Source organism: Musca vetustissima, unplaced genomic scaffold, assembly GCF_032173495.1.
Source record: "Musca vetustissima isolate MV318-11 ecotype Yass unplaced genomic scaffold, APGP_CSIRO_Mvet_v1 utg13489, whole genome shotgun sequence".
NCBI lineage: Eukaryota > Metazoa > Arthropoda > Insecta > Diptera > Muscidae > Musca > Musca vetustissima.
The window spans coordinates 121170-147007 of record NW_026877731.1 but is presented as its reverse complement, the minus strand read 5'-3'; the positions used below and the strand labels follow the sequence as shown (position 1 = coordinate 147007).

The following is a 25838-nucleotide window of genomic DNA, read 5'->3' as shown; positions in this document are numbered from 1 at the left end:
GTTGGTATGATGTGGTTCTATATTTACATATTCTTCTCTTTGCTTTTTACATGTGACTTGCTAGGTAACATTTCAATTATATTATTAAAACACGTACCAATTTATTTTTAATTTCATACTTAAAGAACACAATTACAATTAATTACGATTTACACGTCTTCACTCTCGAAACTTTCAAACAGAATGATTTTTCTTCATCTTTGCATTCGGTGTTGTTGTGTGAAATGCAATTCTAACGGTTTTTTTGTTTTGCGTGTGTTATTTTTTTGATGACATGAAAATATTTTTGTTTTCAATGTGGTTGAGTCTTAGATGACTTTCTAGCTAATTTATAATCAGTTGATTAATAATTTCTTTATAACTAAACATTTTGTAAACTAGTTGATGAAAGTCCTACAGGGTAATTATAACCGCACTCTCCCTTTATGACCCATACCATTGAAAACGTGACTCATGTGTTCACGACTCTCTTCTTCATAACGCGATAAGAGAACCGCTCTTAATTATATACAGCAGTGTTGGGCACAATTAAATTGAGAGCAATGCCTCAATCCATAAAATATTTTGTACTGTTGGACTCTGACACTTGAAATGTTTTTGTTAGTTTTGTTGTTGTTTTTGTTGTGGTGGTCTAGTAGCTAGACTAGACTAGCTATGAGCGTATTAGAAAAAATATTGTACACAATAGATATTTCAGCGTCTATAGCACTCACCAAATTGCCATTATTCGGCATCTTTACAGATATAACGAAAAAAAAAATTATATTGATATATGGGTGCAGTTTTAGGAAAGATGTAAACTATATATTTATTTTGATTTTAGAGTGTAACTTATAAAAATGATTTACACATTTTTAAATAATTCATTTTTGAAAGATAAATATTTTGTATTACTGACCAGTAGTGTCAAAACCATATAATGTTTATAAACATATATGACTACAGAAATATTAAAACATTCGTGAGACCGAAATGTAATACCCTCCACCAGCAAGCGGACTTTCAATATATATATATATATATTTTAAATTAATTTAAAACAAGTAAAAACGTCCTTAAGGTCGTCAGAGTGGAACTTTTTATACCCTCTACCTCGTGATGATATCTATGATATCGCATTATGTGGTAGTAAGTAAGTGCTCTAAAAAGAATTATGTTTCAAATTTGGATAGGAACTTCCACATTCCATTAATTTGACTTGAACATTAAACAAGTGAAAACGCGTTGTGTTCGGCCGGGCCGAACATTGGACACCCTCCATCATAGACATACTGACAGGTAATTGAAATAAAAATATAGGGAACATACTAAAAAGTGTACCTATACCGACATTTTTACAAACCGTTTATGATTCTAAATATTGGTCCTAGACACCGTGGACCAAATTTGTTTCAACAAATTTTGATTTTATCCAAATCTTGCCCATCTTATTATTTCTTCCAAAATTAGTTCAATTTCGAACATGGGGAATATCGGTCCACTCCTTCTGGTACCTCCCACATAAGGTTATAAGGTTAATTATCGAACCTTATGTTCTATTTTCTATTGTCTTAGAACCAAACCCAAACACGGAACAAATCATATAACTATTTTAATATAAAACAAGTTAAAAAGCGTTAAGTTCGGCCGGGCCGAACTTTGAATACCCTCCACCATAGATATACTGACAGGTACTTGAAATGAAAATATGGAAAAAACCAAAAGTGGACCATAAAATAAATTTCACCTTGACATGGTGAAAATGTGTTTCATCGAAATGTTGGTTCTAGACCCCTTGTTGCTTTGGATCAAATCCTTTTCTGAACTGTTTAATATCATCCAAACTTTGCCCATCTTACAATTTCTTCCAAACTTAGTTCAAGTTCGAAGATGGGGAATATCGGCCCACTCCTTCTGGTACCCCCCACACGGGGGCCAGGCCTAAATGCCGGTTATAGTTCATATATAGTTCATTATCGAAGTTCTAATTTTTTATCTCGATATCCTCCGCAGGTGAAATGATTACAACAGAGTCTTAGAACCAACCCCAAATCGCGGAACAAATCAAATAATTATTTAAAAAAAGGGGGTTATATGGGGACTACCCCAAAATGGAGGCGAATATTAATAATTTTAAGTAAGGAGATTTGTTACCATATACGACTACAAAATACCAAATTGCAGCGAAATCGGTTGGAAAACGCGCTCAAGAACCCCAAAATACCGAAAATTTGGGGTATCCTTATATGATCGCCATCCGAAAAAATGAACCTATATTTATAAATTTTTGTGGAGAGATAGATAGATAGAATAGGTACCAATTAAGAACTCAAAATACTAAATTACAGCCAATTCGGGGGAAAATACAATCAAAACCCCCATAATACAGAAAATTAGTAGGTACCGTTATATGGGGGCTACCAGAAAATGTGGACCTATATTTATAATTTTTTGTGGAGACATTTAGTACCCAATGAGAACTCAATGTACCAAAGCTCATCACGAGATGTGACGGATTCAAAGTGAACTCATTTTATTTCAAATATCCTCTTAATTCTACACCTAAATAGTAATACATAAAACTACAATGCATTTCAAATACATACATTGAATGAGTAAATAGATTTGGGTTTGGACACACTTATGGTCTTTATTTACGATCTCCCAAAAATACACACAGACAAGAAATGCTGTAAAATGCATTCTTACGCTGTGACCCATTAACGCACCCTGTGCAGCAATCTTTACCTCAACTTTACCAACGCACTATTGACGTTCCACTTGAGACCTGCACACACACAATGCGTGAGAGTCATAAATAAACTGTTTTGTGATCTATAATACAAATAGAATCTTAGAAAGCAACTATTTCCATTTGACCTGACTCCAAAATTGCGTACAGTTCACTAAACTGTACAGTACTGTTATATGGGAGCTATGCCTAAACGTAGACCGATATATCTTCATCTTCGAACTTGACCTGCCTACAGACAAAAGACAAACCTATGCAAAATTTCAGCATCCTATCTCAATTCGTTCAGAATACAGCGTGATTACAACAGACGGACGGACATGCCTAGATCGTCTTATAATTTTACCCTGATCAAGAATATATATACTTTATAAGGTCGGAAATGAATATTTCGATGAGTTACAAATGGAATGACAAAATTAATATACCCTCCATACTATGGTGGAGGGTATAAAAAACTGAACAATTTCGCAAAAGAAATTTTTTATTGACAAGAAATCCGATATGCCAAGTTATAGCCACTGCGATGAGAAAGTTGGGTTAAATCCTTAATAAAACCGAAAATGGACGGGACGTTTTTGTGGAGGCTATATCAAAAGTTGGATGTATATATTGAATTGGATTATATGAAACCTATATGAAACTGTAAAGTGATATTGATAATCTTTGTTAGGGAAATTTAAATTTATCTCTATATGAGGGCTACCCGGAAAAATTGCGCCAATTCTGCTGAAATATGTTCAATGGGAGCTATTCTAAAAAGCAATCCCATATACCATACCAAATATCAGGGGAGTAGTAGTAATGTATGAACATACATATTGCGAGCTTTATCATGATTTCCAAAGACATGAGGACATGACTAAATATGTTGTCAATAATTCGAGATGTTGCAAACGGAATGACAAATTTTATTATATTTAGCCTGAAAGAAAAAGCTTCATAACATTTATGAAAACTTACGTTAAATCAATGAAATTTTGTCATGAATTTTGAAACAACGTGGAGCTTCATTGAATTAATGAAAAAAGTAGATGCATCATATAGACGGATGAACTAAAATATGTGATCAACCATACTAAATTTTTTATTTAGACCAATATAGAGTCGATTGTTTACTTTATGTTGAGTGTTTTTTTCGACCTTTTTTGTTCATATTACAGTAATGAGATTCTTTGAGCTTGAGGTCTTTTGTTAAATTAGTTTATTTATTCAAATATTTCCCGATATTTCGCAATTATCAAATTGCATCTTCAGGGGTGATCTATTTAAGAAAACATACATTTAATATTATTATCACAGCATATTAGTGTAGACACAAAATTATTATTGCATATTTTCAAAAAAGAGATTTCTTACATATACATAATAATAGTCAGGTTTTTCTTAACAGCTAATGTAGTTGTACTACAATTGTCTATAGTTGATATTGCACTGATTATTCCCATGTATTGCACGATCTCTTCCTTGTCAAATGTCGATAACAATATGCTGCATTATCGGTATCGCTTTTATAATTTATTTTTAAGTTTGTTGGTATGTTATTAATATGTAACATCTCCAGTGTTAACCTTCTGTTGTAATTGTTTTCTGACTGTAATACGCGTATGTTGTCAAAGTTTGGTATGTGATTATTAAGTTTACAGTGTTCTGCCAGAGCGGTTTTTTGATTGTTGTTATGGTTCCTTAATTTTATGTCTGATTTGTGTCCGGATAATCTTGTTTTAAGTTTGTTTTTCGTGGTACCCACATACATTTTTCCACATTTTTCATCTTTCGATCCATCACATTCAATACGGTATATAACGTTATGTCTATCAGTAATAGGAATTTTACTTTTAGTATTAGGTTGTCTTTGATGCAGAACTTTAGAATACTAAAAAATAAGCTCTTTGTCATATTAGTGTATTCTTTAATTTCGTCCCAATAGAGCGAATTATGTAAATATATGGGGCCTTAACTGCAAATCGAAAGATATATAGGGACTTTGGTACAGCATTACAGTAATCGGATCATAAATGCCACCTGTACGTTGTTTACAATTTAACATCTACAGACGGACGGACATGCATAAATCGGGTGTAGGCATAAAAATATGAAATTCAAATTTACATTTTATTTTTATAAAAATGAAATTTTTTAAATAGTTATTATGTTCTTGTTCAATTGAAAATTACTTTAAAACTAATCTTCTATTAATTTGAAACTTTTAATTTAATTAATTTAAATTTGATTAATTTTGAATTTATAAGTTAGATACATACATAACTAAAACTCATAAATAAATATTTCATTTACAGCTCTTAATTTCAAATTAATATTTATATAATATTCTCTAATTGATATTAACAAATATGAACTTCCAATTGAATAATACAATTTTAAATTAAATATTATTTTATATGTAATATTTTTAATTAAATATTAAATCAATGGAATACTATTTATTTAAATAATTATTAAATTAAATCAAAACGTTTAATTCCAAATAAATTTAAAATTAACGTTCATATGTGTCAATATGTATTTCAAATTCAGATATGTAATTGTATTTGGTAATTAAAGGTTTTGACTGAAATAAAGTTTTAAAAAGATAAAATTTTAATTTAAACTCTTTATAAGATAACATAAGTTAAGAAGGAACAATTTTAACTTGTTCAGTATTGCATCTACTAATACGAACAAATAACCTTATAAGTATAAATATAAGAATTTGTTCTTTCGTTTGTATGTATTGTAAGCGGTCAACCACCATGTAATTAAAAACACTAAGGTTGCAAAACCCGGAACAATTTAGCGGGACATCTGTTTGTATTTACAAACATTGGTATATATTGAAAATTTTCTAAGTCAAGGCATTTTCTTTACCAATATCATGGAATGTCAAATAACAGCCTTTTCGGTGGGGCGGGATCTTTTTTTGATGCCTGTATTGACATGGTATGACAGAATAAGGCCTTTCGGTTGGAAAATACACCTTAAGTCTTTCAAACAAACCGGGAGACTGACATAGAATTTTATTCTAATCAAGTTTATATATACTTTATGGGATTTCCGACGGACGAATATTTGCAAACGGAATGACAAATTTAATATACATTCAACCACCTTATGATGGAGGGTATAATAATAAAAAAACCTCCGCCTTTCGATATGTTTATGGCTTTGTTAGAATTTTCGAACCGAAATACTGGTAATTTCTCAGATATTAATCTCACTCTATATGAAACTTGTTTCATCTTGATGGAGATAATAATTCGGAATAATGTTTCATATCTTAAATATATTTTAAATATATATACATATATTTCTTTATTATTTACAAATGTTCCATTTTTTATTTTTATTCCCTAAAGATATAGCATATACTCATTTATAACTTCCCAAACACATGCATGCACTCTTCCATATATTGTCAGGATTACGACGGTCGCCATCCGTTACAGATACAGGCAACAGTCATAATTTACTTTTTCTCTTTTTGGACTTGACATCCTTTTGTTGTTGCACCTCATCGATGTCTTCTTGATCTTCTCTCAGTGACCAGGTTTCTACCATCGGTGGTCGGTGGCGATTAATAAATGGCGTCAATACCGCAGCTACGGCCTGAGGATTATTTAAGTGCACGTGATGTGTACCCTCGATCTCGTGCAATTCAAAGTGAGGATTATTACTTTTCAGTATCTCAATGACCTCATTACTCTGCTCATCAATGAAGTTCGATTGAGATCCTTTGATTACACAATAAGGTACATTGTGTATACGACGGGCTAGTTCTGCGGCAAACGGTGGCGAAGTTGTGAACTCGAAATAATACTTAACTCGGCCATCTCGCGAAAAATAATACTTGTCGGGGTATTTGGTGGATTTGGTTATGTTACGTTCTAAAATGTGAGAACAATTTTCCAGGGTCACCGAACGATTTGTGCCTTCGTACATTATCTGTAGGAGTTGTTCACGTGTATACGAAGGTGGTTCCATTTGATTGGCCAACTGCAAGCGATCATCTTCGATGAGATATTTTTCAATATTGTTCCGTATAAAATCGATTTGTGTACTGGGTCTTCTGTAGCGTGTTCGCACAATATCAATGCTAATCAACATATCCAAACGGTCCGAGTAGAGTGAGGCGAATATAAATGAGATCATAGAACTCATCGAATGGGCCATTATGGAGACCTTCTGCCATTCGTATTCCTCCATGATGCGCAATATGACACACACGTAGTCAACAGCATGGTAGACAATACCACGTGGAAGTTTCGGTGACAAACCATGTCCGGGTAAGTCGATGCAAAGAATGCCAATATGATCCGGTAGCAGTGGTATTAGTGTATTCCATGTGCCCATATTATCCAGCCAACCATGTAGGGCTAATATGGGTCGTACTTTACGATTGCCATACCAGCGACCCACAACATAACCCCAGGGCATGGGAATGCGTAAATCAATAAACTGAAAAGAGAAAGAAAAATTCGTTATTATGATCAAAAATTTATAAGTTGAAAATACGAATAGAATAGTTACAAATATTAAAGGGAATAAAATAGCATCCCAGGTGTAACTAAAATATTTGGACCACTGTCGAAAACATCCTTATGTTTAGCCTGTCCCAAGAAAAGAAGGAAAATTACATAACATTGATGATCCAAATACAAGGTTCTCTCTCTACCTTCTAAGAGACAATCTTATTGTCTATAGACTAATTCATCCATAATTCCATATGGGAGAAAAGTTTAATTTTCCTAAGACGAATGAGGATGATCCTATGGCCAGCAGAGTAATCATGGGATGGTAAAAATGCTCAACTACAGTATATTCAAGTCAGTCAAAAAACAATAAGGAAATTAGTAAAGCCGGATTGGGCCGACTATATGATACCCTTCACCACTTTGGGTATATTCTACATATCGACGCCTCCGAACCATAGTATGCTAAGTCGACTTAGCATGTTTTAAAGTTCTTTACGTTTTTAGATACTACGGTCCTTAATTTAAATTCACTGAAATTTTGGTAATCATCGGCCAATCCAAACCAAAGTTATAAGCAAAAATTTACTTAGCATGGCACGTACGATAAAAGAAACTTCCATACTTTGAAAGCTTCTACTGAAAAACTCACTTTTCAGACTTAGCATACTATGGTTCGGAGGCGTCGATATGTATCCTAACAGATGTCTCCTTTTCGAAGGAACATTGGCATAAAATCGAAAGATATATATGGACTTGGTACACCATTTACATTAAATCGGACAAAAATATATATGGCAGCTATATTTAACTCTCAACCGATTTTCACCAATAATAGGGTTTGTTCTTGGGGCAGAAACATTGAAACATTGTATTCTGATCAAGAATGCTCCTTTTTATGTTTCCCGAAAAAAATTAAATTTTTTGCTATTTACAAAAAAAAAACTTAATTGTGCCGATTTGTTTATAAATCCAATGTCCAATTTATTGACGCTCACGCCATTCATAAAGACAAACATCAGTATGTATATGTGTGTATTTATGCCTCATATATCACCAAAATCAACCAACTGGTCGAATAATATTTCACTTCAACATTTTCTGTAGATTAGCTTCTTATCAAATTTAACCAAACAATTCTAAAGTCTAATAAGACCATTGGTGATCGCCACACACCGTCTTTACAAGAGGTCTAAAGATAAATGTTCAACTGATCGTTGATATCAGGCATGAGTGCATATTTTTATAATCTGATAAATTTATATTTGTATAAGTTCGTGGAAATTCTTTACTAATTGATCGTATACCAAACATACGTTTTTATTATTTTTTCTGTGTGTAGTCAAACTCATCATTGTTTAATACCGCACGATATTAATTTTATTTATTTTCAAAATTCTAGTTGAATGAACACAAATCAATGTCAAGTGAATTTTGGAATTCAGTTATAACATTTTGCACACTTGTATGTACCCATGTATATATGAATTTGTCACAAAACATAAATGCGACCGAAAGTTCATAGTCCAAATTTCCACCTGGGCGATTGAAACAGAAACAAAAGCCACAACACGCCGATTTGTATCGGAACAATTGACGATATTTACCTCTTTGTGAGTTACTTCAACGTTTGTATTGTTGGACATTTTTCTGTGTTTTACATTCGTTTGTTTTGTTTAGAAATTATTGAGTTAAATATTATAAATATTTTCTGAAATTATTTTCTAAAAATTTTATTGTTAAACCGCTCAAGCGACGGTATTTTTTCACTGCCTCACGCTAATGCACCGATTGTATTTATATTTCATTTTGTTTACTAATTGACTACTTGATCAATGTTGAGAGAGTGGGTAGCTCGGTGAGATTTTAAAATTTGTTATCTTCCACCACTTCTCTCTCTTTCTCTTTCGTCGGATTTAACAGAAAAGTGAAAATAACTGAGAAGACTAAGAAAATATTCTCTTAAAAAGTTTTCAGAGTAATTAAAAAAAAAAAAAAAACAAAAACAAACAAGTGAAAAAGCGTTAAGTTCGGCCGGGCCGAACTTTGGATACCCTCCGCCATAGTTGTACTGACAGATACCTACAATGATTTATGTAAACCATTATGTACACCAAATACAAACATCAGCAATTTTTAATGGGGATTTTTTTTCTAAAATCTAAAATTTTTTATCACAATATCTTTAGAAGGCAGAATGCTTACAACAGATGGCTAAATAGTCTTTGTAGGGTAAAAATTGACTATTCCCCGTAACGACTACCCAACTGCAACATACGGAACAAATCAGATAACTATTTTAATATAAAAAATCGGGGTTATATGGGGACTACCCCTAAAAAGCGGTGAATATTAAAAATTTTTGGTGGGTAGATTTGTTACCATATACGACTACAAAATACCAAATTTTAGCGAATTCGGTTGAAAAACGCGCTCAAGAACCTCAAAATATCGAAAATTGGGGGTACCCTTATATGGCGGCTACCCGAAAAAATTTACCTATATTTATAATTTTTTGTAAAGAGATTTGCTACCCAATAAGAACTCAAATTACTAAATAACAGCCAATTCTGTGCAAAAATCCGGTCAAAACCCCCAAAAACCGGAAATTGGGAGGTACCCTTAATACCGAAAGTACCAAAAAGCCCCCAAAATACCGCAAAATTGGGGGTACCCTTACATGGGGGCTGTCCGAAAAAATGGACCTATGTTTATAATTTTTAGTGGGGAGATTCGCTACCCAATAAGAACTCAAAGTACCAAATTTCAGCGGTTGAAAAACACGCTCAAGAAATTAAAAAAACCGAAAATGGGGTGTACCCTTATATGGGATCTATGCCTAAACGTGGACCGATATATCCCATCTTCGAACTTGACCTGCCTGCAGACAAAAGACGACTCTTTGGTGCTTTATCTCAATTTGTTTAGACGCTAGAGTGATTACAACAGGCAGACGGACAGAGCTTAGATCGTCTTAGAATTTTACGCTGATCAAGAATATATATACTTTATAGGATCGGAAATGATTATTTCGATGCGTTACAAACGGAAAAACAAAACTAATATACCCTCCATACTATGGTGGAGGGTATTAAAAGGGGGTTATATGGGGACTACCCCAAAAAGGGGGCGAACATTAATACTTTTAGGTAGGGATTTGTTACCATATACGACTACAAAATACCAAAGCAGCAAAATCGGTTGAAAAACGCGCTCAAGAACCCCAAAATACCGAAAATTGACGGACATGGCTATATCGTCATAGAATTTTACGCTGATTATTTCGATGAGTTACAAACGGGAAAACAAAATTAATATACCCTCCATACTGTGGTGGAGGGAATAAAATAAAAAGGGAATTAAGCAGAGATGAATAATTCATTGAAATAGTACTTTTTCAGTACAGATACTGAAAAAAGTACTATTTCATTGATTTAATCCATTCTATTCATTCCGAAGAGCAACGATGTACCCACAGACTATTCTATAAAATATAGGTGTTTTAAACAAAAATTGAGTGCAACCGTTTCCTTCTTTATTGTACCCTCAGCCTTATGGCTAATGAGGGTAGATACACGTTGATACGGTGAACATGTTTTATACAATTTGGACAATTACAAATGTCTGTCTGGCCGGCTTGTGCAAACGAAGGGAGTAACCGATTTCGTCCAAACTTTGCACATCGTCATATTTCTACCAAACATAGTTTAAGGTCGAGGATGGGAAATATCAACCCACTCCTTCTCCCCAAAAAATGGTCAAAATTGTTATAAAAATTCATTTTATGATATCATGTGAACGAACTATGCAATTTGAATCAAACTTTGAACAAGCCTGGATCAACTGCGTAGAAGGAACCAATTGGTCAACTATTTCTCGTACCTCCCCCGCAAAGGTTGAACATTTTCAATATTTTTAAATGTAATAACAGACGTATGAAATGTCCAATATGAACCAAACATTGAACAATCTGTCATCTTAACCAGTCCCAGATCAATTCCGTAGATGCGACGCATTGGTTCACTCCTTTTGGTACCTTCCCCACAAATGGTAAAAATTGCCAATATCTATAAATGCAACATCAGACGAATGGAATGTCCGATTGGTGCTAAACTTTGCATAACATATTATATTAACCAAGCCTAAATAATGTCTCAAGATGGAACTCAGTGGTCCACTCCTTCCAGTACCTACCTCACAAGTGGTCAATATTTTATAAGCTTATAACTTTAATTTGAAACCATTTGAATAACCGACTTGATCAACATTATATCCGAAACCTCTTTGATTAAAACACATATCTTATATAAAACTAATAATAAAATCTGTGTTTAATTTAGAAGACCTCCGCAAACCATAGGCTGGGAGTATATATCTGTCAGCAACACCGACTGACAATTTTTTACTTGTTTTGGTACTTTGAGTTCTTATTGGGTAGCAAATCTACCCCCCCCCCCCCAAAAAAAAAAAAAGTTATAAATATAGGTCAATTTTTACGGACAGCCCCCATATAAGGGTACCCCACAATTTTCGGTATTTTGGTCGCATTTTTCTACGGAATTGGCTGTAGTTTAATACTTTGAGTTGTTATTGGGTACCGAATCTTCCTACTAAAAATTATAAATATAGGTCAAATTTTTCTGGTACCCCCCATATAACGGCACCCCTCAATTTTCGGTATTTTGGAGTTCTTGAGCGCGTTTTTCAACCAAATTCTTTGCAATTTGGTTTTTTGTAGTCGTATATGTCTCGCAAAAATTATTAATATTCGCCCCCTTTTTGGGGCGAACTCCAGTGAGGAGTTATCATGCCCGCCATCAAAAATAAGGGCTTCCCTTTAATTACAAAAAACAACAACAAAACAATTTAAAAAATGTGCACCTTCGGCTGGCCACCAGAACTTAAGTGCCGGTCATGGTGATGGTGTGGGACGCCATGACAGCCGATGGTCGCTCTCTGCTCGTATTAATCGACCGTGGCATCAGTATAAATGCCGAATATTATCGCAAAAATATTCAGGAGGCAATATTCAGGCATTTGTCTGAAATTGATGTATGTGTGTTTTAAACCTTTTTTATATTTCTTAAAAAATGGAAAATAAAAATAGATCCTAGTAGAATATTATTATTGTTTACATATAAAAGCATCAGCGGATTTATACATATTTTTTATTATTCATATTCTTGGATTAACCCCTTCTTGGACTTTTTCCTTTTCTTAAATAGTTGCTTCAATGTTTAAAAACGTTTTCACTATAAAACATCGTTAAAATGCATTTCCAAGTTTTCGAAACGGTTAAATAAAAGTGCAGAGTGCTATTTAATGTGAAACTTCAAGCTAAATGCACTCATAAATTAAAATGCAAACTTTACTTTGTTTCCCTAATGGTTTCAAGAAGAATTATTGCTTTCGAGTGCAAACATTTTTATCGATTATGATACTTTGTAAAAATCGTGCACTCTTGAAACTTGAAAATGCAACATATTCATTATTCATTTCTTTTAACATTATTCCGTTCTAACATAGGTACCACATCTGTAACAAGTAATCAATGGGTTAAGAGGCAATATATGGGAATTTCAAACAAAAAGGAAATTTATACATTGCCAAATAAAAGAAATAATAACAAATATTTCAGTACCGCATCATAGTTAGAGAAAAGTACATTTCATATTATGTTATATATACTAGCATATGCCCGCTACGTCGTTAGCGCTTCTTTTTGTAGTTAAAATAAAAAAAAAAAAACATTAATTTAGCTACACAATACACATTAAGTATAAAATTAAAACATTTCTAATAATGATAGGCCCTATATCTTAAAATTTTTAAGGAAATCTCAGATCTTAATACGCATTTCATTTGAACAGAATCGTTGATGCTTCTATCTTACTTACTTAATCGAGTACAACTTGCTTATATTTGTGCATGTGTAATATTTTCTCGATTCAGTATTTTTAGTATAACCTCGACATAAAGATCCAGCCCCATATTCATTACATCGAAAGTCGATGTAGTATAATATGTTTCCAGTGTAGTTGGAAACATCATTGGAAATTAATATCAGTACTGTTTTTGTAGAAGATTAGAAACATTTGCGTTTAAAAGTGCCAACAATTTAGTACTTGTGGTGTTCAGTTGCTTGTTTGTATAATTTCACCGGAAGTTGAAACCAAAATTCACATAATCATTCGCTGTAGATCCATGTCAATGTGGAAACTAATGTCAGCAATTTTTAGCAAAATTTTTTGAAAAATATTTCCATAAATCAGTTTTTTGCCATAGTCAAAGATAAATACTAAATTTAGTGCTTTTAGTACAAATAAAAAAAAATTAATTTGTTGTAGCTAAATATACATACAAAATTTCAGGACTCTACTCGTTCAGTCGTTAACAATATTTACTTTAGGCACAAATGTCAAACAAAATTGGGAAAAGCATTGTTATACCCTACACAACTATGTTGTCAGGGTATTATAGCTTTGTGCAGCCCCAAAAGTTTGTAACGCCGCGAAATATTGGTCCTAGACCCACCTTTAAGTATACCGATCGTCATATCTCGACTAGATGAGTCGATCAAGACATGTGTGTCCATCCGTCTGTCCATTATAATTTGTAAACACGATACAGGCCACAGTTATGGACCAATCTTCATGAAATTTTGCATGTAGGATGGGTTCTGGCCAATGAAGACCCCTATTGTTTTTGGGAAAGATCGGTTAATATTTAGGGGATGAAATGGACCAAAAACTTTATTTTTACAGGTTTTTATGGTCGCTCCAGAGGCCGCAATTATGGCCCAAACACCGCGAATTTTTGCATGGAGAAGGGGATCGGACCAGAGAATAAGCATGCATGTTTTGATAAAGATCGGTCAATATTTAGCGGGTCAAATGGACCCTGACTTTTGTGTGAAAAATGACAAAATTTGTATTCTACAGCGTATATATTTACCCCTGAGGGACCTGGACCCGAAAAGTTTATATTATATCCAAGAGGAGTGGTTGACCTTTAAATTAATACCAATTATATTGTCGTATGTACTCGTATGTGGGAGTTGCACTTAAATATGAACAGGTGCTTACGTATAACTATTACGAAATATTTCCCATATTCGGAATAAAAATCCGCAGAAAGTTAGATTTCCGTGGTAGTTGTGTAGGGTATCCTATGGTCGGCCCCGTCCGACTATACTGCTCCGCTCACTGGTTTTTTTCATAGAAAAAGCCTTGTGCCAAATTCTATATCCCCCCGTACCGCCGTATACAATGTGTTGTTCTTTTTAACACATTTTAGAGTTTATTTCTGGAATCTATGTATGTATAAATGTTTGTTGTTGCAGATAAATTTTTAATAACAGGTTCCTATATTTATCCGTTCAACCGTACAATTTACTAACTTTTTGGCGTATTCCATTTGATTGTAAAATACATAGCTACATACCGAGTTTTAGAATTATACTTTTTCCCACACAGTGCAATATTTTGTATTTTGGTGGCAATAAGAACGAATTTCCAATAAACAAATCCTCTTATTTGTACTAATTTTCAGATTTTAATCTCTAACTTTTCCGTTATAATTTAATATTTTGTACTAATTTCAAAAATTAGTACTAAAATGGTATTTGTATACTATATATAATTTATTGTTTATACTATATAGTATTTAGTATATTTTAGTACTAATTTCAAAAGAATTATGCATAACATAATATTTGTAATAGAGTGAGGAACATATAAAATTTTAGATTTCTACTTCCACCAGTTCCATTGTATTTTTTTTATTTTAGACCTTTTTTACCACCACTACCACTAATTTCCAATAAAATGTTATGTATAGTATATAATTATAATAGTTAAAGCTTTGTGCGAAGTTTCACATTTCTATCTCTATCTATATATATATATATATATATTACTTTTAAGTACATTTTAGTACTAATTAAAAAAACTATGTTTGCCCACATTCTGTTTGTAATAGCTTAAGTTACATACCAAATTTCAGATATGTATCCATACCTGCTTGATATTTACTACTTTTTAGTACCTTCAGTATGTATCCCTACCTGCTCAATATTTAGTACTTTTTAGTACTAATTTAAAAAATTTGTTCGCACATTCTGATTCGCTTATCATTGAAAAAGCTATATACCAAATTTTAGAGTTCTACTTCAACCGTTCCGGTATTACACAGTTTTAGTACTTTTTAGTACCATTTTAGTACTAATTTCCAAAAAAAAAATATTTTTACACATCATTCTTTTTGTAATAGCTTAAGCTACATACCAAGTTTCAGATATGTATATCTACCGATTCCATTCAAATATATTTAGTACTTTTTAGCACCTCTTAGTACTAAATTCAAAAATTTTTTCAAACATACCACTTCGCTCGTCAGATACAAAGCTATCTGCCAAACTTCAAAGTTCTACTTCTAACCGTTCCGCTTTAATACAGTTTTAGTACTTTTTAGTACAATTTTAGTACTAATTTACAAAAAATATTTTGAACATCATTCAATTTGTAATAGCTTATGCTATATACCATGTTTCAGATATCTATCTCCACCGGTTCCGTTGAAATATATTATTTAGTACTTTTTAGTACCTTTTAGTACTAAATTCCAAATTTTTTTCACACATACCACTTCGCTTATCGTAGGAAAAGCTGTATACCAAATTTCAGAGTTCTACATCTAACCGTTGCCGCGTAATACAGTTTTTAGTACCTTTTAGTACGAATTTCCAAAAACCCCGCCTTATCACACGCCTACGCACCAAACCCAACCTACATGCCAAATTTAAAGTTTCTAGCTTTAGCCGTTTCGTCTGGGCGTTGATGATCAGCCAGTCACTTATAACGCAACTCTTTTATATAGAACTAGCATATGCCCGCTACGTCGTTAGCGGGTCTTTCCAAAAAAACTTATATTTTATAGTTAAAATAACCATTGATTAAGCTACACAATATAACTTTATACAGATTTATGCATTTCTAAGTATGTACTTACAATGATCCATATCACATTTTAAACTTGTTTAATAATCTCCACACTTTTGGATAGCTCCTATGCCTTAATTTAAAAAAAAAATCTTAGATCTTAGTCTTCGAACATAGGCTTACTTAGCGTTGGTGCTCGAATTTTACTATATAGAGAAAACTTTACTCACTTTCATATATTTCTCAAATTCAACGGTATTAATGTTAAACATTTCTCATCACACCATAATATTCGTGTAAGTGGGGTTGGAAACATCATTAGAAGTAAATGTCAGTACTGTTATGGTAGAAATCTTAGAAATATTTGCGTTTAAAAGTGTCAACAATTAGTACTTGCGTTGTTCAGTGCCTTGTTTCACTTTTTTGTAAAATTATAAAATCATTCGCTGTACTATAAGTCTATGGGTTGGAAATTATATTTCATGTAACTGTCAACGTTTTTAGATCAGATTTTGGATTATACAAACAAAATGTCAGCACTTTATCTCTACCCGTTCTGTCGTACACAATATTTAGAACCCTAAGTACTAAACTGCGAAAACATTGTTTGTAATACAAAAAGACTTGTACCAAATTCTATCTCCACCCGTACCGCCGTATACAATGTGTTGTACTTTTAAAAATTATTGCTGGAAAGCAGTTATGTATAAATGTTTGTCGTTATAGTTCCAGATAAGTATTTAATAACAGGTTCATATCTTTATCCGTTCTACCGTACCCAATATTTAGTACTTGTTTGTACCTTTAAGTGCAATTTACCAACTTCTTGGTGTATTAGGCAATGCCAATTTCTATCCTTATAAACTTGTTGATGGCGCTGGGAATAATTATATTTGTATTTTAGAAGCCACATACACGAATTCCAAACTCTACCACTTCTAATCGCTCAATACAAATTTTGTAGTTTCCAGTCATTTTGGAACCCTTTTAATAAAAAACTTCATTACTATACTATTATAATTGCGTACTAACTTTTCCCACTTTTAGTACAAATATTTAGTATATTTATATTTAGTACTTATTTCCAATAATATATATTTCAATTTTTAATCTACACCGTTTCAGTTGTCATTTAATATTTAGTACCATTTCAGATATCGGCTCCATTGTATTTTTTATTTAGTACTTTTTATCAACACTTTAGTACTTATTTGTAATAGTAAAAGCTGCATACAAAGTTCCTGATTTCTATCTCTATCGGTTATATTGTAATTCAATATTCATAATTTTTTAGTACATTTTAGTACTAATCTCCAACAAACTATTTTTGCCCATCGTTCTATTTGTAATAGATTAAGTTACATACCATATTTCAGTACTTTTTAGTACCTTAAGTACTAATTTCCAAAATTTGTTCACACATCGCCCTTCGCTTATAATTGACAAAGCTGCATACCAAATTTCAAAGTTTTACTTCCTAACGTTCCGGTGTAATATAGTTTTAGTACTTTTTAGTACTATTAAGTACTAATTTCCAAAAAATTTTCGCACCTAATTCTATTTGTAATAGCTTAAGCTCCACACTATGTTTCAGATATGAATCTTCACCGATTTCATTCAGATGTAATGTTTAGTACTTATTAGTACTAAATTTCAAAAATTTTTCCAACGCACCACTTGGCTTATCATAGGCAAAGCTACACCAAATTTCAGAGTTCTACTTCCAACCATTCCGGATTAATACAGTTTTAGTACTTTTTAGTACCTTTAAGTACTAATTTCCAAAAAAACATATTTTTGCACATCATTCTATTTGTAATAGCTTAAGCTACATACCATGTTTCAGATATCTATCTCCACCGGTTCCAATGAAATATAATATTTAGTACTTTTTAGTACCTTCTAGTACTAAATTCCAAATTTTTTTCACACATTCCTCTTTGCTCGTCTTATACAAAGCTACGTACCAAATTTCAAAGTTCTACATCTAACCCTTCCCGCGTAATACAGTTTTTAGTACTTTTTAGTACCTTTTAGTACGAATTTCCAAAAATCCCGCCTTATCACACGCCTACGCACCAAACCGGACCTACATGCCAAATTTCAAGTTTCTAGCTTTAGCCGTTTCGTCTGGGCGTTGATGATCAGTCAGTCACTTATAACGCAACTCTTTTATATATATGAATTTCAATATTTACCTCAATATTTTCATGTTTTGACATCGCCACCAAGTTGAGGTCCCAAGTTCCAACATTCAGTATTTTGACGGTTTCGGTGAATTGGCGGAACATTATCACTATCTAAAATGATGCGGGACCTATGTAAAAAGATAGACCAACTATATGATACCCTGCACAACTTTGGGTATATTCTACATATGTCTCCTAACGACTCCGCCTTTTCGAAAGAACATTTACATGATATAATATATCTAAATCTGAACAGATATTTACGAAGCTTAGGAGACATCATTCTAGACTCAATTCAGTAAGCTATCCCAAATTTTGTGCAAATCGATAGATATATAGGGACTTTATGCACCATTTACATTAAATCGGGCAAAACTCTATATAGGAGCTATATCTAAATCTGAACCGATTTTCACGAAACTAAACACACATCATTCTAGGTTCAATTCAAATTTCGGGACTTTGGTGCAACATTTCGATAAAAACGGCCAAAACTATATATAGGAGCTATATCTAAATCTGAACCGATTTTCACGAAACTCAAAACATATCATTCTAGATCTAATTCAGTACGCTATGACAAATTTCGTGCAAATCGAAAGATATATAGGGACTTTGGTACACCATTTACATAAAATCGGACGAAACTATATATGTGAGCTATATCTAAATCGGAACCGATTTTCATGAAACTAAACACACATAATTCTAGGCTCACTTAAGTACGCTATGCCAATTTTCTATATACGGGATCTATATATAAATCTGAAACGATTTTCTCGAAACTCAGACTTATTTGAGTACCGTGTGCTAAATTTCGTGCAAATCGATAGATATATAGGAACTTTAGTGCACCATTTACATAAAATCGGACGAAACTATATACGGGAGCTATATCTAAATCTGAACCGATTTTCACGAAACTCAGCACACTTCATTCTAGACTTAATTTAGTACGCTGTACCTAATTTCGTGCAAATCGAAAAATATATAAGGACTTTGGTACACCATTTACATAAAATCGGACAAAAATATATATGGGAGCTATATCTAAATCTGAACCGATTTTCCAATTCAATAGGGTTCGTCCTTGGGCCAAACAAATGAGCTGTACCAAATTTCATCCCAATCGGATTATAAATGCGACCTATACTTTGTTTACAATTTACATGCATAAATCAACTCAGGAAGTGATTCTATGTGATTCTATTTGGGAATATTTGATACGGCTGGGAACGTATCCAATATTCCCAAAATATGACTATGGGTCAATATTTATGGTACGGAGATGTGGGGAACCGTTCTATAATTTTTGATACAAGGATGGATTATTAAATGCGAAATAAAACCAGTAAGGAAAGTAGTAAAGTCGGACGGGGCCGACTATATGATACCATTCACCACTATGGGTATATTAAACAAAACTATTATCACGATTTTCACGAAACTTGGCACACATCGTTCTGGATTAAATTCAAAACGCTATGCAACATAAGAACTTGGTACATTATTTAGATTAAATCGGACGAAAATATGTATATCTAGATCTGAATCGATTTTCTCGAAACTAAGCACACATCATTCCAGCATCAATTCAGTACGTTATGCTAAATTTCGTGCAAATCGAAAGATATATAGGGACTTTGGTGCACCATTTACATGAAATCGGACGAAACTATATATGTGAGCTATATCTTAATCTGGACCGATTTTCACGAAACGTGGCAGACATCACTCTAGGCTCAATTCAGTACGTTATGTCAAATTTCGTGCAAATCGAAACATATATAGGGACTTTGGTGCACAATTTACATGAAATCGGACGAAACTTGGCACACATCATTCTAGGCTAAATTCAGTACGCTGTGCCAAATTTCGTGCAAATCGAAAGATATATAGGGATTTTGGTGCACCATTTACATGAAATCGGGCGAAATTATATATATATATGGGAGCTATATCTAAATATGGACCGATTTTTACGAAATTTGGCAGACATCACTCTAGGCTCAATTCAGTACGTTATGCCAAATTTCGTGCAAATCGAAAGATATATAGGCCCTTTGGTGCACAATTTACATGAAATCGGACGAAACTATATATGGGAGCTATATCTAAATCTGGACCGATTTTCTCGAAATTTGGCACAAATCATTCTAGACTCAATTCAGTACGTTATACCAAATTTCGTGCAAATCGAAAGATATATAGGGACTTTGGTACACCATTTACTTTAAATCGGACGAAAATATATATGGGAGCTATATCTAAATCTGAACCAATTTTTCCCAATTTCAACAGGGTTCGTCCTAGGGCCAAACAAATGAGCTGTGCCAAATTTCATCCAATTCGGATCATAAATGCGACCTGTACTTTGCTCACAAACATACATGGACAGACAGACAGACGGACGGACGGACGGACATGCATAAATCGACTTAAAAAGTGATTCTATGCATATTCTCAAAAGGAACCATGGGTCTATCTCGTTTCCTTACAAACATATGCACAAAGACATAATACCCTGTACCACAGTGTGGTGAAGGGTATAAATACCAAATAACAGTAATTCGGTTGAAGAACGAACCAAAAATCCAAAACAACAAAACAAACCGAAAAGTGGGAGTACCGTTTTATGGGGGCTATACCTAAACATGGGCCAATAAAAATCGAAGATACGCTAGATTTTGACCTGCCTATGCAACTTGTTGACAATCTATATAAATTCAAGATTGTATGAAAAAACGGTAATCACAAATACCTTTCAAAAAACTTCGTACCTCTTAAACGAAGGCCAATGATAACAATTCCTTATTTATATACTTTATGTGTGAATAGCACCCCCTCTCACTCTCCAACATAAGTGGCCAGGAAATTTAAAACTTGGCAAACGTCTTACTACCGGCTTTCTTTAGGTAGCTGATTATTCAATTCAAGGCACAAACACAATGTAGCCCCCAAAAATTGGAGGAGGCGTTATAACAACCGAAATCTGCTTAAACAACTTATCTAGTCATTTCCATCTTTGATATTACAGGGAATAAATGTCACACAAAAAAAGAAGCATGAGACATTCTGAGCAAAGAGCCATTTTTCGGGCTAGTTTCAACAAAAGCCAAAAAAGTAATTTCCTGTTCAAAAGAAGATATCAGCAAGAAGAAAATAGAATAGCAAGGTGTGGAATCTGCAATAAAATTGGATGTTTTCTTTTCATTTAGGTTGACGGTGATGAGGTACTCGTGGAACATGAATGCGAAGACCATAATCTATGATGACGGTTACCTTATGTGTGTGTAACCTTTTCTACACTTATACAGCGCAGTCTTTATAAACACCCACCCACAAATTATTTGCTACTTTACTTGACATAAGAAGAATTTTTAACGTCATTATCTGAGCTTTATCCTTGTTTTGTATAGCTTTCCCTCCCCAAACAGAAGACGAAGTCATTGAATTTAATCTTTTACAAAGTGGCCTTTACTTTTTGATTCTTTTCGTTCCTTCACAAGCATTGTTTGTATGCTCCAACAACAAGACATCCTTCCTCCGCACTGTCAAGAAAGTGACATTTAATTCCTTTCGGTTTTTTTTTTGTATATAGACGGCGTTGCCACGGCCACAGACGCGGATGTTCATCTTCATCAGCGTCGGATGCCAGTCGTGCTGCTACTGCTGCACTACTATCCTCCACAGACACACACCACAATTCTTTTTGGTGGCATCCGGCTATTTCCGCAACCCTTCGGGCGAAATAACACATGAACCAGCCATGAATCCTTTTTGTTAAATTATGTTGAATGTGGCATTCTGCCAGTGGCAACATTAACACTGACTGACGACATTTGCTTCATTGCATTGGTTTCCATACAATCGCAACGTAACAACGTATTACCGAGCAGAGTGGAGGGCCAGGACAAGAGAGTGGCAAATTTTGAGGGCGAATCCAAAACTACTGTCAAGACGAAGAAGAACAATGCATAGCTTAACGGCAAAGCATAAAATTGGATGAAAGCCAATACCAAAAAAGGGATCATAATTTACACAACTTAATGGAACGAGTTTTGTGTTTTACTCATTTTAATGCTCTCTCATTAACAGACGAAATATGCCAACAACAAATGGTTGTTGTCGTTCTTGTTCTTGTTGTTGTGTATTTTGTTTTTGCTAAATAACATTGACTTAAATGACAAAGAATAGTTTTGTCTTTCGTTAATGTTTTTGTGACTATAAAAATGACATTGTTATATGAAAGACTAATTACCAAGGAGGATGAGGAACTTTGCAATATAGGTTAGGTTAGGTCGAATGGATTAATGGTGGCTATTTGTGAAAAAAAAAAACTGATATTCAATATTTTGTGTACGTAAGTTTGAATGTGACGTGCCAAAATGTGAATATACTAAATATATTTGTTTGATATTTGTTTTGCCCGTGTTTTCATATATTTATACCCAACATCGCACTACAGTGCGGGTTGTTACGTATTTGTGCATTTGTGTGTAACAGACAGAAGAAAGCAACATAGCAATCTGGACATTTTCAGTTCATATTCAGTTCGCTGTTCAAGATGTTGTCTCATTCGGACAAATATTGACTGTATGGTGCTCCATTTTAATAAAATCTGACGAAACTATATATAGGAAGGTTCAATAGGGTTCCTCCTTGGTTCAAATAAGAGTCCTGTGCCAAATTTCATCCAAATCGGATCATAAATTCGACCTGTACTTTGTTCACAAAAATACATGGAAAGACGGACATGCATAAATCGACTCAGAAAGAGATTCTATGCATATTCTCAAAAGGGACCATGGGTCTATATCGATTCGTTTTGCCTATTACAAACATATGCACAAAGACATACGAGTAATACCGTGTACCACAGTGTGGTGAAGGGTATAACCAGTAAGGAAAGTAGTAAAGTCGGACTGGGCCGACTATATGATACCCTTCACCACTTTGATTATATTCAGCATATGTATCCTAAAGTCGAAATTATATATGGAAGCTATGCTATATGTATATCTGAACCGATTTCAAGGAAACTTATCGGAGATTAATTTATATTAACTTCAGTACGTTGTGTCAATCGGCCTAGCTATGGATTTTTAGTGCACCATTTACTTAAAATCGGACGGAAATATATATATATATATATATATAGGAGTACTATATATGGGAGCTATATCTAAACCTGAACCGATTTTTACGAAACTTAGCACACATCATTTTAGACTTCATTCAGTACGCTATGCAAAATTCATGCAAATCGAATGATTTTCAGGGACTTTGGTGCACTATTTACCTAAAATCGGGCGAAATTATATATGGGAGCTATATCTAAATCTGAACCGATTTTTACGAAACTTAGCACACATCATTTTAGACTTAATTCAGTACGCTATGCAAAAAATTCATGCAAATCGAATGATTTTCAGGGACTTTGGTGCACCATTTACCAAAAATCGGGCGACTCTATATTAGGGGTGCTATATCAAAATCTGAACCCATTTGCACAAAACTTAGCACACGTCTTTCTAGACTTAATTTACCATTTACCAAAAATCAGGCGAAACTATATATGGGAGCTATATCTAAATCTGAACCGATTTTCACGAAACTTAGCACACATAATTTTAGACTTAATTCAGTACGCTATGCCAAAATTCGTGCAAATCGAAAGATTCGGGCGAAACTATATATGGGAGCTATATCTAAATCTGAACCGATATTCACGAAACTTAGCACACATCATTTTAGACTTAATTCAGTACGCTGTTCAAAATTCATGCAAATCGAATGATTTTCAGTGACTAAAGTCCGTAAATCGGACAAAAATATATATGGGAGCTGTATCTAAATCTGAACCGATTTTTCCCAATTTCAATAGGGTACGTCCTTGGGCCAAATAAATGAGCTGTGCCAAATTTCAGCCAAATCGTATTATAAATGCGACCTGTACTTTGTTTACAATTTAACATCAACAGACGGATGGACGGACGGACGGACGGACATGCATAAATCGACTCAGAAAGTGATTCTATGCATATTCTCAAAAGGAGCCATGGGTCTATCTCGATTCCTTTTGCCTATTACAAACAAATGCACAAGGACATAATACCCTGTACCAAAGTGTGGTGAAGGGTATAAAAAAATATTTCCAGACGCGACAGTTCTGTGCGCAGCTCTCACAATTTGAAAGACCATGTTCCGAAATGTTGCCTTCCCCTTCTGCGTGAAACCATCAGTTGGCTCGCCTCATTTTTATTGAAGGGCTCCAAGAGGTCGTTTCCGACAATAACTGCTGACCTTGTGCTAGTTAAAGTTATCCTGCATAGCCGTGTTACTTTTCTGAATGCAAGCGTGGATCTAAACACCTCTGAGCCGATTGTATGCGGATTAATAGTCGACGAATAGGTGGATTTGACAGGCCTGAAGGGTCTATAATGTCATTGACAATTGGCTTCAGTCGTTCACACATCACGCTGGATAACACTTTTTATGCGATGGGAAGGTGTGTAATTCCTCTATAGTTGGCACATATCGTCTTGTCTTCTTTTTTGGGCTCGGACACAGGCAAGGAGTGCTTTAAAATCACCTACCAGAATTTTAATGGCATGACCAGGACAGCTGTCATATGCTGTTTCTGGTCTTTGGTCTGTTCAACTTTGTCTTCCGCCGGAGCGTGAACACAAATAAGACTGATGTAGAAGAACTTCGCTTTTATACGGATTTTAGCAATTCGCTCATCTACTGCAGTGAATCTGGAGACGAGGTCTTTTATTCCCCTATTAACCATAAATCCGCAGGCAAATTCATGTCTCGTTTCATGGCAGCTATAATACAGGCCGTAATCATCTGTTATACTTACGCCTGTCCCTTTCCATCGCATATTCCTGTAAGGCAATAATATCGTTTTTGTATTTCTTAAATACATCCGCCAATGCGAATACTTCGCCTGTTCTTTACCATGTACACCCATTTCAAGTGCAGATTCGCAGATCAACATTAGGGAGGTTTGGCTTTCTTTTTCGTTGCTTATTCATAATAGGAGGGGGTTTCCGAGTGTTGGCAACTGACCATACGTTTCTATTAATTTTTTACTCAATCATCTCCAACTATTTGTGGATTCTGTTGGGATCAGGGAATTGAGCAGGCCAAGGGAGAACTTTATTCGAATTATATAATTTTGTCAGATTTCATAAAAATAGACAAAAGAAATTTAATTTATCATATGTATAATCGGCTCCGTCCAACCGTTATTCCTTTCTTTAATTTCTTTATATGAAGAATATAGATATGCTAAATTGCGATCCTGCCTAAGTTGTGATCCTCCAAAATTCAACTTTGTTGCTTGTAAATTATTTCCAATATAAAATGTTTCCTATTTTTAACTAAACTATTTATTTATTTTCTCGTACATATTCACACTACTAACTAACAATCCCAAAGTGCCTAAATGGAATTTACACAAAAACCTCAATATATGGAATATTGCCACCATATTTCCTAA

At 33.9% G+C, this 25838-nt stretch overlaps 1 protein-coding gene across 1 annotated transcript; it reads right to left on the bottom strand.

Annotated features, from left to right (window-relative positions):
- Positions 1-6190: 6190 nt before the first annotated feature.
- LOC133322408 (probable serine hydrolase) lies at positions 6191-8846 on the bottom strand. Its single transcript, XM_061531404.1, has 2 exons — positions 8808-8846; positions 6191-7186 (listed from the first exon to the last, which is right to left on the bottom strand). The coding sequence occupies exons 1-2, from the start codon at positions 8844-8846 to the stop codon at positions 6191-6193; spliced, it is 1035 nt and encodes a 344-aa protein (XP_061387388.1).
- Between the last annotated feature and the right edge of the window lie 16992 nt (positions 8847-25838).

Excerpts from the sequence above, each read along its gene's own strand:
- LOC133322408 (XM_061531404.1), bottom strand. The coding sequence starts at position 8,846 with ATGTCCAACAATACAAACGTTGAAGTAACTCACAAAGAG. Across the intron at positions 7,187-8,807 it reads TTGAAGTAACTCACAAAGAG|TTTATTGATTTACGCATTCC; the intron begins GTAAATATCGTC and ends TTCTCTTTTCAG.